Source organism: Ranitomeya imitator, chromosome 2 (genome assembly GCF_032444005.1).
Source record: "Ranitomeya imitator isolate aRanImi1 chromosome 2, aRanImi1.pri, whole genome shotgun sequence".
Lineage (NCBI taxonomy): Eukaryota > Metazoa > Chordata > Amphibia > Anura > Dendrobatidae > Ranitomeya > Ranitomeya imitator.
In genome coordinates, this window is record NC_091283.1 from 282,145,767 (window position 1) to 282,160,478 (window position 14,712).

General features: G+C 40.8%; 1 protein-coding gene across 2 annotated transcripts in view; it reads left to right on the forward strand.

Moving 5' to 3' along the window:
* LOC138663145 (zinc finger protein 271-like) overlaps positions 1-11,494 on the forward strand; it is a 35,837-nt gene extending 24,343 nt beyond the window's left edge. Inside the window, exon 11 of one of the 2 annotated variants that reach the window (XM_069749284.1) lies at positions 8,543-11,494. In XM_069749284.1, the coding sequence (XP_069605385.1) occupies positions 8,543-10,548 (2,006 nt within the window). In that variant the 3' untranslated portion in view covers positions 10,549-11,494. Of the gene's footprint in view, positions 1-8,539 lie in introns of both variants that reach the window. The other variant, XM_069749283.1, reaches the window with a different exon arrangement.
* The last annotated feature ends 3,218 nt before the right edge of the window (positions 11,495-14,712 follow it).

A 14,712-nucleotide genomic window follows, 5' to 3' on the forward strand; every position in this document is an offset into this window, starting at 1 on the left:
ACCTGGGCGGGATGGCGGTTCTTGATAGAGAATGAAAGAAGGTTGTGGTCAGAGAGTGGGAGAGGGGAGTTTGTGAAATAATCCACTGAGCAAAGCCAGGAGAAGACCAAGTCGAGGAAGTTTCCATCGTCATGCGTTGGAGAGTTAGTATGCTGCGAGAGGCCAAAAGAGGAGGTTAGAGATAAAAGGTGAGAAGCAGATGGAGAGAGGGGAAAAGCAATGGGGATGTTGAAATCACCCGTGATGAGGGTGGGGATGTCACAGAAAAGAAAGTGAGGAAGCCAGGTGGCAAAGTGATTCAGGAACTGATGTGAGGGGCCGGGAGGACGATACACCACCGCCAAGCGCATGGAGAAGGGGATGTAGAGTCTGACAGTATGGACCTCAAAAGAAGGGAATATAAGTGAGGGTACTTGGGGGATAACCTGAAAGGTACATTTGGTTGATAGGAGCAGGCCAATGCCTCCACCTGCTCTGTTGTCCGATCTTGGGGTATGAGAAAAGTGTCCACCATATGAGAGAGCAGCAGCGGTGGTGTCTGACTGCTGGATCCAGGTTTCAGTAAGAGCCAGGAGGTTAAGAGAATTAGAAAGGAAGAAGTCATGGATAAAAGGGAGTTTATTACACACAGAGCGAGAATTCCAAAAGGCACAATTGAAAGAGGCAGAAGGCATGCATGGGATATTAATAAGGTTAGAGGGGTTTCTGAGTGTAGCAGTTGGAAGGTTAGACTTGCTATAACATGGGGGGCCAGGGTTGGGAGAGATGTCTCCAGTGACTTGGAGAAGGAAGATAGAAAGAGTGAGCAGATGGTTAAGTGATTTGTGAGAGCGTCTCTTGTGTTGGATGGTGGGACTGAATGGATCTGCGCTGTTAAGCAATGTGAACAGAGCATGAGTGCTATACATAGGAGTGGAAAGGACAGAGGGGCTGATATGGATGGAGTGAAAAGAGTTAATTCAAGGGCGGTGAATGTGAGTGAATGAAGCAGCCAGGATATACATTATACAAATGCATATGGTGAGTATTTGTTCTGTTTTAAATGAACAGGGAATAGATTTAGATTGTCTTACCTGTCTCCTGCCCTGTCTAAGGCTGGGTTCACATTGCGCTAGGTGTGTCCGTCTAACGGACTAGTTTTTAAGTAGTAAAAACGCAATGTAACGCACATACTAACGCGCCCATAGACTTGCATTGTCTGACGCATCGTGACGCATCCCTAAATTGGTATGCGTTTGTCACATAACGTTTTTTTTCTGACGGACCTTCAACGCGGCTTGCAGCGTTTTCGGGTCCGGCCAAGCTAACGCACTACTAACGGAAGCGTTCATTCTGCCATAGAAGGCTATGGCAAACGCAGTCAGACGCAAATCATGAAAAATTTCCAAATAGAACCACACGTTTTAATAGCGTTTGAGGGTGGTCACATGTGGTCATGTGACAGGAAATGTGATTTCAGCCATTAAAAGATCCCACTCACACAAAGTCTCCTGCACGTGACAGAGTGTTTTGCCGTAGCTCTATAAATTGTAAGTACATTTCTATATATTATATATCTCTGTATACATCATGGGAGTCTGTAATGTCCGTCGGATGTGTGTGTACTAAAAATGTATTATTTTGTTGCACACAGATGTCGGATACAGATGTCAGCAGCAGCAGCGTGTCTGCGATTTTTTCTTCTGAGTCGGTAGGCTTGCACTTTAAAAAACCATGTTGTGTGAAACTCCATTGTATTGAGCTAGGCATAACAATCCTGTTTATTGTTTTATTGTGAATAGGAGTCTTCTGAGGCCGAGGCTAGACCTCCCCCCAAAAAACACGCAAAAACAACAAAGGTACATAGCACACATGTTGAATTTTTCAGGCATAAATTTATTGAGCCAATGAATGTTAACATTATTTAATGTTAAAATTTTTTTTTTTACATTTTACATACACAATAGGTTGTGGCACAAGGAGGACAAAAAAGAAAAAAGGTCCCTAGACGTCTGTCGTCGCCACAACTGCCAGTGGTAAATATAAAACTAGAAATATTCTATCCAATATTTACCAACAATCTATCTATTCACTTTCTATCTACTATATCTATAAACTATCTATCAACTATCTATCGCTCCATCTATTTGTCTATCTATATCTATGTATCTATCTATCAATATCTATGTATCTATCTATCTATCTATCTATCTATATCTATCTATCTATATCTATGTATCTATCTATATATCTATCTATCAATATCTATGTATCTATCTATATCTATCTATCTATGTATCTATCTATCTATCTATATATCAATCTATCAATATCTATGTATCTATCTATCTATCTATCTATCTATATATCTATCTATCAATATCTATGTATCTATCTATCTATCAATGTATATCTATCTATCTACATCTATCTATCTATCTATATATCTATATATTGCTATATCTATGTATCTATCTATCTCTGTATATATGAATATGGCCATCCAGTGAAATTGACACTATCAACATAACGTTTTGTGTTTACATAGTCCAAGTCAGCGACAAAAAAAAAAAGGATTGTCGTTGACGAAGAGCCATTGACTATCCACAATGAGACACTTATTAACCTTGTGGAAGCCAACCCCTCCATATGGGACCAGAGCGACAGCTCCCACCATGACAGCGTGAAGAACCGGAAGTTGTGGGATCAAATAATCTGTCACTTTGATCCCTGATACATGGAGAAGTCGACAACCTCAAAGAAAAAAATTGGTAAATATTGGTGACGTAACATCGGAAAATGTTTAAAAAAAAAAAATTTTCTATCCTATCAACCTATCCACTTGTTGTCTGCTATCTATCTCTCAATTATCAACTATCTGTACACTATATATCTATACACTATTTCTACACTATTTCTTATCTAACAACTATCTATCTACTATTTATATATCGTAGCAAACTATGAACAATTTTTCCTATATCTTAACACAATCTACTATTTTTATATATATTTTTTTTAAAATTTAAAGCCGATGCTGTCCATACCCGTTGGAAGTCCATCCGCGATCGCTTTGTCCGTGACTACCGGAACAGTCAGAATGCACCAAGCGGATCAAGTGGCAAACGGGTGACACCGTATGTGCATTATGACCAACTGCTCTTTCTTCAGAAAACATTGTCTCAGCGCTCGTAAGTACAAGAAGGTCTGTGTGCGAGACTAAATTGTTTAAAGGAAAATAAGTAATTTTTGTTTTTGGGTTACAGCACGATATGCAGTACCGCTGCTCCTAGACCAGCAGAGGAACTTGAGCCTTCTTCAGTGGAACCAACGCAACCTGAAGATGTGTCTGGCATCAGCGAGCCACGATCTGCGGATAGAAGCACTGTTGCTGCAGGTGTGAGTGCCCGGTTGCAATCACAGCGTGGACGCAAGCGAGCATCTCAAAAAGATGAAGCAGATGCAATTATCGTGGATGGACTCCAACGGGTAGAGGACATGTGTCGCAGTGAGCTCAAAGACCTGAGACGAGAAATTACCGAGCTACAAGCACGCGAGTCTGTCTACTCTGCTAATGAGTGGAAGCTACTTTTATTATCCTATGTGCCTGTCGTACAAAATATCCCGGCACATAGAAACCTTATGTTTCGACAAAGACTTAACGAGCTTGTAGAGGAATTTGTGGGCACCGAGGAACCCGCTCCATCGGGAAGAAGAAGACTGGACATGCCGCCCTACAACCCTCAATATAGAGGCCGGGGTGAAACGAGCGTGGAACCTCAAAGACAATGTAGCAGTCCATCATATAGTTGGGCAGACAATACTCCCGTGCAATACCAAAGTCTTTAGTACCGTTCACTGTCCACAGCCAGGTGCAATTTTCGCGTTGGAATTTTTTTTTTTGGGGGGGGGGGTTTTGTTGTTAATTTCTATGTTCCTTTTTTTTTTCATCCCTATGGTATCACATATGGTATCATATGTTACACCTGTGTACCAACAGTTTGTTGGGAAAATACAAAAACATTTAGTAAACTGTTTCAAATTTCAGATTCTTGTATGACTTTAACTTTAACTTTTTACACGACATAAGGTAACTTTTTACACGACATCAGGTTAAACAACATAACTTTTTACACTACGTAACTTTTTACACGACATCAGGTTAAACAACATAACTTTTTACACTACGTAACTTTTTACACGACATCAGGTTAAACAACATAACTTTTTACACTACGTAACTTTTTACACGACATCAGGAAGACTTTAAATTATTTTCACACGTGTCTGTCTTGCCATGGAACCTGGCCTTCATGTGTGAAGTAGTGTGCAAATTGATCACGAATCCTCATTATTTGTGATGCAGAACGAACTGTAGTCGATTCAATGCTACTGAGGTTCGACTCACAATCATTGGGGTCTACCAACTGGGGTTCATGTCTCGCCACAAAATTGTGCAGACAGATGCATGCCTTCACAACACGGTCCACATTTTCTGGTTGCAGTTGCATGCAGGTTAGTAAAATCCGCCATTTTAATGTCAAAATCCCAAATGCACACTCCACATAACGTCTAGCCCGGCTCAAGCGATAATTAAAAATGCGCCTGCTGGAGTCTAGACTACAGCTTGAGTAGGGCTTGAGGAGATTTTGTCCTAGTTGGAAGGCCTCATCACCAACTAAAACATAGGGCAAACTTGGGCCTTCGGTCCCCGGAAGAGGTCGTGATGACGGTATGTTAAAACTTTGGTTGTACAAACATTGGCCCATGTTGGAGTCTCTGAATACTCTGGAATCGTTAGTCCGGCCATAAGCTCCAATATCCACAGCAACAAAACGGTACCTGGCATCCGCAATCGCCATCAATACTATAGAAAAGTATTTCTTATAGTTATAGTAGAGGGAACCACTATGTGCAGGTTTCTGAATCCGAATGTGCTTTCCGTCCACGGCACCAATACAATTGGGGAAATTAGCCACATCCTCGAACTGTTGGGAAATTGCTAGCCACATTTCTGATGTTGGTGTTGGTAGCACAAGTGGTTGCAAGTTGTTCCAAATGGCATCACAAGTTTCCCGAACCAGTTGACAAATTGTTGATTTCCCAAGTCGAAACTGGTAATGCAGTGACGCAAAAGTTTCTCCGGTAGCCAGATATCTGTTGACATTCAAAAACAAAAAAAAAAAATTAGGATTTTAATGATCATCTAAAGGCTAGTTTACAATATAATATACAATTGCAAAATGAACATTAGGCCACACGATACCGAGATCTAGTCTTTGTCAATAGAATGATAAAAAAAATGTATAATTACCTCACAGTCACTACTAAACGTTGCTCCGCACTGATGCTTTCACGAAAAGTGCTGCGATGATGATGTATCTCATCCTTCACGTGTGAGAGCAGAACATCAAAGGTCTCAATGGACATCCGTAGATAGCGTTGGAATTTGAAGGGATGATCCCGAAGCTGCACATACAGGGTGTGAAAGGCACCATATGTACTCCGCAAGAAATTCACTTCGTGGATCCAATATCTCCTTTGCGAACTACGCTTTCTCTGCCGAAGTCGCAACCGCATCAAGCGAAATCTGACGAGCTCAGACACAAACATCTTGCTAGCAGAAGTTCACTCAATGCTTTCAAAATGGAGAATGAGTCTGTGCCCACACCCGACAATGACAAAAGGGAAACAAAAACAAAAAAGAACAACTTTATTGACAGTGACAAACGCAGACAAACGGATACTTCGTAAACGGACATCAAAATGAAAAAACGCGATCACATGCGTTAACGCTAGCGTTACCGTGACGACGAACTTAACATATTTTTGCTCCGCTTCTGTACATGCGTTTAACGCATCCGTTTAACGCCATGTACTTGACGCAATGTGAACCTAGCCTAACTGCCATATTATAAAGGCACGGATGATTGACCTCGTGGAGACCAAAACATCCAACACCGCAGAGACACCATCACGTGTTTCTCAACGCAGTGATCCAGAACACTGCCCCCAAATATGCAAATGCATGTAGAGGAGCTGCGGAGACACCATCACGTGTTTCTCAATGCAGGCAGTGAATAGCCAGGCCTTTCCCTGGGAAGGAACAACCAAGGGAAGGGCAGCATCCAATAAAGGAAAGCCACCTATGCCAAGCATGGTATCCATCCACAGACAGCTGTTTCGGGGTTTTTGCCCCTCATCAGTGTGGAGTAGGAAACTGGCTATCAGGAGCAGTGCCTAGTAGAAAGTCTATAAAGGCACGGATGATTGACCTCGTGGAGACCAAAACATCCAACACAGCGGAGACACCATCACGTGTTTCTCAACGCAGTGATCCAGAACACTGCCCCCAAATATGCAATTGCATGTAGAGGAGCTGCGGAGACACCATCACGTGTTTCTCAACGCAGGCAGTGAATAGCCAGGCCTTTCCCCGGGAAGAAACAACCAAGGGAAGGACAGCATCCAATAAAGGAAAACATCCAATAAAGGAAAGCCACCAATGGCAAGCATGGTATCCATCCACAGACAGCTGTTTCGGGGTTTTTGCTCCTCATCAGTGTGGAGTAGGAAACTGGCTATCAGGAGCAGTGCCTAGTAGAAAGTCTATAAAGGCATGGATGATTGACCTCGTGTAGACCAAAACATCCAACACGTGATGGTGTCTCCGCAGCTCCTCTACATGCATTTGCATATTTGGGGGCAGTGTTCTGGATCACTGCGTTGAAAAACACGTGATGGTGTCTCCGCGGTGTTGGATGTTTTGGTCTCCACGAGGTCAATCATCCGTGCCTTTATAGACTTTCTACTAGGCACTGCTCCTGATAGCCAGTTTCCTACTCCACACTGATGAGGGGCAAAAACCCCGAAACAGCTGTCTGTGGATGGATACCATGCTTGGCATAGGTGGCTTTCCTTTATTGGATGTTTTCCTTTATTGGATGCTGCCCTTCCCTTGGTTGTTCCTTCCCGGGGAAAGGCCTGGCTATTCACTGTTTGCGTTGAGAAACACATGATGGTGTCTCCGCAGCTCCTCTACATGTCACTGCCATATTATAACTGCCAGTACTTAGAAAAAGTTCTTTGAATAAATGTACATGAATAATAGTGCACAAATGCGTCCCCAAGCAATGTCTAAATTTATAGAAGGCTACCTCTTGGATCTCCTCGTCTAAGCAATCAATCAAACTTAGTTGAGACAGCAAGGCGCAATAAATGTAGTGACTAGATAAATGTCCAGGCCTAGAAGGATCATAAACTCCTTTGAAAACAGTTATGTGACCTCTCTGCATAAGGACAAGCATAAGTGAGTTCTATATCTATATACAAAAACAAATGCTTACTAAGATGTCTAACAAATCTAGAAACATGCAGAATTCAATGCCGAAGATAGAATGACTCAGATACCATTCAGGCTGCTTGCTGTCAGGGACTGGAGCAATAGACATGCAGGGTGTTTTGGGTTCAGAGAATGAATGATACGTTTACCTGTATGAAGAGAATAGAGATGCTTGCTAGATTCATCCATGTTATAACTGCCAGTACTTAGAAAAAGTACTTTGAATAAATGTACACGAATAATAGTGCACAAAGGCACCCCTGCACTATTTCATGAGTTTTATTTTTTTTTTAATTCTATGGAAGCATGGTTGAAAAGCAATGTCTGACGTTCATTTTCATAGATTATTTATTATTACTTGTCAGGTTCAAGTTATTTTTGCGACTATTATGGGATTTTCTGTCATTAAACGAGGGGTAACAACAATTTTGACCACGTGTGTAGGAGGACTGAATATTTTGATTCCACAGCCACTTTCCAGAAATCAACATGCAGTGGAATTTGGAGAGTGAAAATTGCACATTTGCCATTTTATTACCCAACACTTAGTGCCCAGATTGTGCTCACTATAATATTGCTGAATACAGGGATCCTAAATTTTGTTTTTGCACACTGCAAGACTCAGGAGTGAGAGCGGATTTTGCTGGATTGGTTTATAGAAACCCTGTTGCTTTTCAACAGCCTTAGGCTGCCATCACACTAGCAGTATTTGGTCAGTATTTTACATCAGTATTTGTAAGCCAAAACCAGGAGTGGGTGATAAATGCAGAAGTGGTGCATATGTTTCTGTTATACTTTTCCTCTATTTGTTCCACTCCTGGTTTTGGCTTACAAATACTGATGTAAAATACTGACCAAATACTGCTAGTGTGACGGCAGCCTTAGAGCCACTAATAGTGTGGGAACCTCTATTTTTCCATTGACAGATGATGGACCTTAGTGGGGACTTGTTTTTTGTGAGATGAGAATTGATATTATTTTCGCCTACATAGCATTGATTGGTTTCTTTTTATTCAATATTTGGGAGGCAGAATGAGCAAACAGTTGCACACCACACACTACTGATTCGTCCAATAAGGTGTGAACTGTCATTGTCTTGGTAAATAATGACAGTTTTTTTTACATAGCTTGCCAATTTTTATGGACAGTTTAAGTCGAAATGTTCAAAAATATAAAATTCAAGGATATTTTATTTGAAAATAATTGTTTTTTTCTTAGCAGATGACTGTACCCGGAGATCAGAGGTACAGCGGACATCTTCAATTTTTAAATCAGATGATCTCGAAATCCTACAGGATGCAACTGCATTGAATGCCATGACTTCAGCTATACCATCATCCCTTCACAGCAAAGATCTGTCATCTGATCCTTTGAAACAGGTCCTGTCTTCTGATTTATTACTGACTACTAAGGAAAATGAAAGTCACAAAATAAGCATTAAAACACAATCTGCTCCTAAAGAAAAGAAGTCATTTTCACATGTAGAATATGGAAATATTATAAACCAAAGAACCCACACAGGGGAGAAGCCTTTTTCCTGTTCAGAATGTGGGAAATATTTTAACCAGAAATCAGATTTGCATAGGGACCAGAGAATTCACACTGGGGAGAAGCCTTATTCATGTTTAGAATGTGGGAAATGTTTTAACGGGAAAGCAGATTTGGTTGTGCACCATAGAACTCACACAGGGGAGAAGCCTTTTTGCTGTTCAGAATGTGGGAAATGTTTTAAACGAAAATCAGATTTGTTTAAGCACCAGAGAATCCACACAGGGCGGAAGCCTTATTCATGTTCGGAATGTGGGAAATGTTTTAATGAGAAATCAGATTTGGTTGTGCACCATAGAACTCACACAGGGAAGAAGCCTTTTTGCTGTTCAGAATGTGGGAAATGTTTTAACGGGAAAGCAGATTTGGTTGTGCACCATAGAACTCACACAGGGGAGAAGCCTTTTTGCTGTTCAGAATGTGGGAAATGTTTTAACCGAAAATCAGATTTGGTTAAGCGCCAGAGAATCCACACAGGGCGGAAGCCTTATTCATGTTTGGAATGTGGGAAATGTTTTAACCACAAATGTAATCTTGTTACACACGAGAGAACTCACACAGGGGAGAAGCCTTTTTGCTGTTCAGAATGTGGGAAATGTTTTAACCGCAAATCAGATTTGGTAAAGCACCAGAGAATCCACACAGGGTGGAAGCCTTATTCATGTTCGGAATGTGGGAAATGTTTTAACCACAAATGTAATCTTGTTACACACGAGAGAACTCACACAGGGGAGAAGCCTTTTTCCTGTTCAGCATGTGGGAAATGTTTTAACGAGAAATCAGATTTGGTTGTGCACCATAGAACTCACACAGGGGAGAAGCCTTTTTGCTGTTCAGAATGTGGGAAATGTTTTAACGGGAAAGCAGATTTGGTTGTGCACCATAGAACTCACACAGCGGAGAAGCCTTTTTGCTGTTCAGAATGTGGGAAATGTTTTAAACGAAAATCAGATTTGGTAAAGCACCAGAGAATCCACACAGGGCGGAAGCCTTATTCATGTTCGGAATGTGGGAAATGTTTTAACGAGAAATCAGATTTGGTTGTGCACCATAGAACTCACACAGGGGAGAAGCCTTTTTGCTGTTCAGAATGTGGGAAATGTTTTAACGGGAAAGCAGATTTGGTTGTGCACCATAGAACTCACACAGTGGAGAAGCCTTTTTGCTGTTCAGAATGTGGGAAATGTTTTAAACGAAAATCAGATTTGGTAAAGCACCAGAGAATCCACACAGGGCGGAAGCCTTATTCATGTTCGGAATGTGGGAAATGTTTTAACCACAAATGTAATCTTGTTACACACGAGAGAACTCACACAGGGGAGAAGCCTTTTTCCTGTTCAGCATGTGGGAAATGTTTTAACCTCAAATGTAATCTTGTTACACACAAGAGAACTCACACAGGGGAGAAGCCTTTTTCATGTTCAGAATGTGGAAAATGTTTTAACCTCAAATGTAATCTTGTTACACACAAGAGAACTCACACCGGGGAGAAGCCTTTTTCCTGTTCAGAATGTGGGAAATGTTTTAACCAGAAATCAGATTTGCTTAAGCACCAGAAAATTCATACAGGGGAGAAGCCTTATTCATGTTTAGAATGTGGAAAAAGTTTTAAGCATAAATTAGATTTTGTTAGTCACAAAAGAATTCACAGAGGAGAGAAGCCTCTTTCATGCGATTAATGTGGAAAATATTTTACACAGAAATTAAACATCAGAGCAGTCACACAGGGGAGAAGCCCTTTTCTTTTTCAGAATGTTGGAAATGTTTTAACCAATAATTGCATTTTCTTAAAGTGGTTGTCCACTACTAAGGCAATCCCTTGTAGTTCCTAATGTTTGGCTTTGTTAACCCTTTTCCCACGTTGGACGTATCCATATGTCCCTGTAACCTGGGTCATAGTGACATCTTGACGATTTTGCACTCACACGGCCTGTGCAAGCGCGATCACTGCCGGGCGTCAGCTGATTCTGACTGCTGACACCCGATAATCCGTGCTAGGAGTGGTCCCACACCGCTCCCGATACTTTAACCCCCTAAGTGATGTGATCAAACTCACAGCAGTCTGCCTCTTTGCCATGAATAAATATTTAATAAAAAAATATAAGCAATAAAAGTACACATTTGGTATTGTCGCATCCAGAATGAACAGACCTACAAAACTGTCCCACTATTTAACCCCTTTAGTGAACACCATAAAAATTAAATAAAAAACAAGACAAAAAACATTGCTTTGTCATACCGTTGAACAAAAGGTGGAATAAAAAGCGATAAAAAAAATAAAACTGTGGTATCGCTGTAATCAAACTGTCTTATCAATTTTACCACATGTGGAGTGACATAACAAAAATAGAATCCTGAATTGCTGATTTTTGTTAATTCTTCCTCCCAAAAATCAGAATAGAAAGCGATCAAAGAGTGTCATGTGTCTGATAATGGTACTAATAAACACGTCAACTCGTCTTGCAAAAAACATGCCCCCACATGATATGGTGATGCGCAATGCATTTTTTAAGTGTGTGACAGGAGCCAAACAAAAAAAACATATAAATCTAAAGTTGCCTAATCACTTATACCGCACGAGTAATGATGATGTTAAAAAATAAATAAAACCAATTTTTCACCTGCTGTTTTGTTAGTTCTGTCTCCGAAAGATCGCAGTAAGGCTTGGCTCACATTTATTCTGCGCTGAGCGCTTATACCAATGTAAATCTCTGAAATATGTGATTCAGACTGAACCCCAGCAAAATATTCCCTATAGTGAGGCGATGGAGGCACTGTGGATGCCATAGGACCTGTGAACTGGTGGTGTCCATCTTTTTAGGACTGCATAAAGTGCTGTTGGCCACAGTTTTGTGCATCTCTGAAAAGAAGGACAATGCTGAACAGAGGCCAGAGTTCAGAATAACTCTGCTGCCTCATTAAAGTGAATGGATCCCTTGGGGGTTTCATATGAATCTTGTCACTTGGAGATTTAGATGGAAACACCAGAGTAAGTACTCGGCGTAGAACGCTTTATAAATGTAATCCCATAATCCCAAACATTATGTAAAATGTTCCCAATAAAAGCTTCAAATCAATCCACAAAAAGCAAGTTCCCACTCAGGTCTGTCATCTGTTAACGGAAATATAGGGGGCTTCCATGTTACTGATAGCACAATGGCTCTGGAAAAGTGAAATGGCTCCGTAACCTTCCAAAGTAATTCAACGAATTCTGCGCTCTCAAATACAAATGCCCCCCCTCACTTCTGAACCCTACAGTGTAACTAAACCACATATAATATTGACGTTTGGCATTTCTAAAGCAACGAGAGCCCGCCTAACTTATGGGTGTGTGTCTCCAGAAGCATGAGGTGGGCATAACGTACTGGTGCCTGCAATGTACTGATGATGGCAACATACTGGTCACTACAACGTACTGGTCACTAACAGAAACAAACAGAGGTAGAGGGCACCATCGTATGATCAAAAAACTGGGATCCACCTGGAGTATGTCAAACCAGAATCATGAAAAGAGACATACACTACACCAGGGATCACCAAGAAATAATAAATCCTAAATATATAATATAATGAATTTTATTAAGGTCAAGCAAGACACTGCAAACAATTAAAACCATTTAAAACCACACGGTAAATATCCCAAATAGGGAATACCCCCCAAGACCCAGAAGGTGACTTCATACCAGAAGATACATACACATATAACATGTAGGTGCACACTACAATATATGTAATCAATAAATGACAAAATATATATACAGCTGTACAGGGCTCAAAACAATAGAGTATGTTCTATAGGCGTATACAAATAATATCCCTAATCAATAAGAATTAGAACTCCCCACAAAAGATCCCGCACACACAATATGTTAGTAATATACAGGTAGGTAAGTGTCCTAAATGAGATGGAACTAATATTTAAGATGTGTACATATCCTATATGTCTAATAATATAAAAGGACAACCTTCAATCACCTGTGGAAAATATAACATAGAATGCACGGCGACGCCTAAACCACAAAGACGGCAGGTAAAGGATAAATGCATAGATAGAGAATAGAGGCAGCCTGCCTCTAGGCAGTGACTAAATCTGACCGATAAGGGAAAGGCATCAAGATGATACTACATACAAGAGAACAAGTGAGAGTACAAAAACGCCAAATAGAACCTGCCCATGAAAAAGACAGCGCTAGTCCGGTATGAAGTCAGTCATGGGGGGCACAGAGAAGCCCAACGCGTGTCGCCACGGAGTGGCTTCGTCAGGGGCAGAAATAAGTGTCCAAGTGTTGACGCTTATATATACAACTATCTAAATAAGTTACCATAACAGCTGAGTGGATCCTCCTAGGGTAGCTACAGCCGGCTCCATAATAGACGCTGTGGCGCCATGTCAGAGACCGGAAGAGTAACCACAATACCGGATGTAACGCCGGCGGGTGTACCAAGATGGAGAAACACCGGCTAATGCGCATGCGCTAAGAGCAATGACCTATTGCCGATCACTTAGGGAAGGTGTACCAATGTGTAGTACAAATATGGAGGCGCCGCAAAGTAGTGCGCAAGCGCATTTGGTACATACAGAGCGTACATGGATTTTACAGAACTAGACAAAATAATAAACAAAAAAAGGCTAGTATGCTCCGTGTATAACAGAAGGAAAAGTAATACATGAAATTAGATAATATTTGATGCATTCGCCACCAGATGTAACAGAATGTGCGACTGCCGATGGTATCCGCATCCGCACAAAACGGTCGCTAATTACAAGGCCCTGTAAATGTCGATAGTAAGGCGTATCAAAGAATGAAGGCGCAACAAAGTAGTGCGCAAGCACCAGAGCATATAAAGTATATACACAGCATACTAATTGCCAAGAATACTAGTAAAGTATAAACGCATGAAACCAATGATATACCCCATAGATGCCACTTGAAACAAGATAATGGTCCACAATGCTACATAGATTAGTTAAATTGCTCAGATTTTGACGCGAATATCAGATAGAACAATGATAAGATATTCATACTTCAGCCGATACCCACACAGTAATTATATTGAAAAAGTATTTATTATACTGATATACATGATGATGAAATATATACAGTATGATATACGCTAGGTATACCAAGCTTAGTCTTGATGGATAAAGCAAAGATGAAGTTATAGATGCATGAAGCCATATATACAGCATATGCACCATCATATAGTGACTGTGGTAGTCTGCATAATTATGACTACAAACGCCAAATAAGATAAAACACATATCTTGTGTCGTAGCATCCACAACAGTTTCATTGCTATAACATATGTCCAAAATCAGTACCATATAGGGAGTAATAAAAAGAACACCCAGGTAGGTACATTGTATGATGGAACCCAAAGAAAACACATATACAGTACCATAAAGTGGTTATAATGCAATTCTGCTCAGACGGGCGTATAAACACCCAAAAAGATGAAGCGATCTAGCCAACTTGGCAAGTAGACTCCAAAAAGCAGAGGCAGTGAATATACTTTAAGGCCTCTGACGGAGATAGTGGTACTGGATCAAATGCCACGAATCACTTTATAACCCGCATTCCCTCGCATGGAATCTATCAGAAACCTCAATGGTCCGAAAGGATCCAAATACGGTTACGGATGCTCGAAACTATCTACACGCGCCACCCCAAGTGGTACTACACACAAAACAGTGAGGTAAGAATTATCGCACAAGATTGTAACAATAGACTATATAGCTTTCTTTATTGGTTTTTATAGTAAAAGAAGGAAAATCCCATATCTATTGAAGACGATAAATACCTAAATCTACACAGTGGCAGTCACGCCCTATGCATCACATG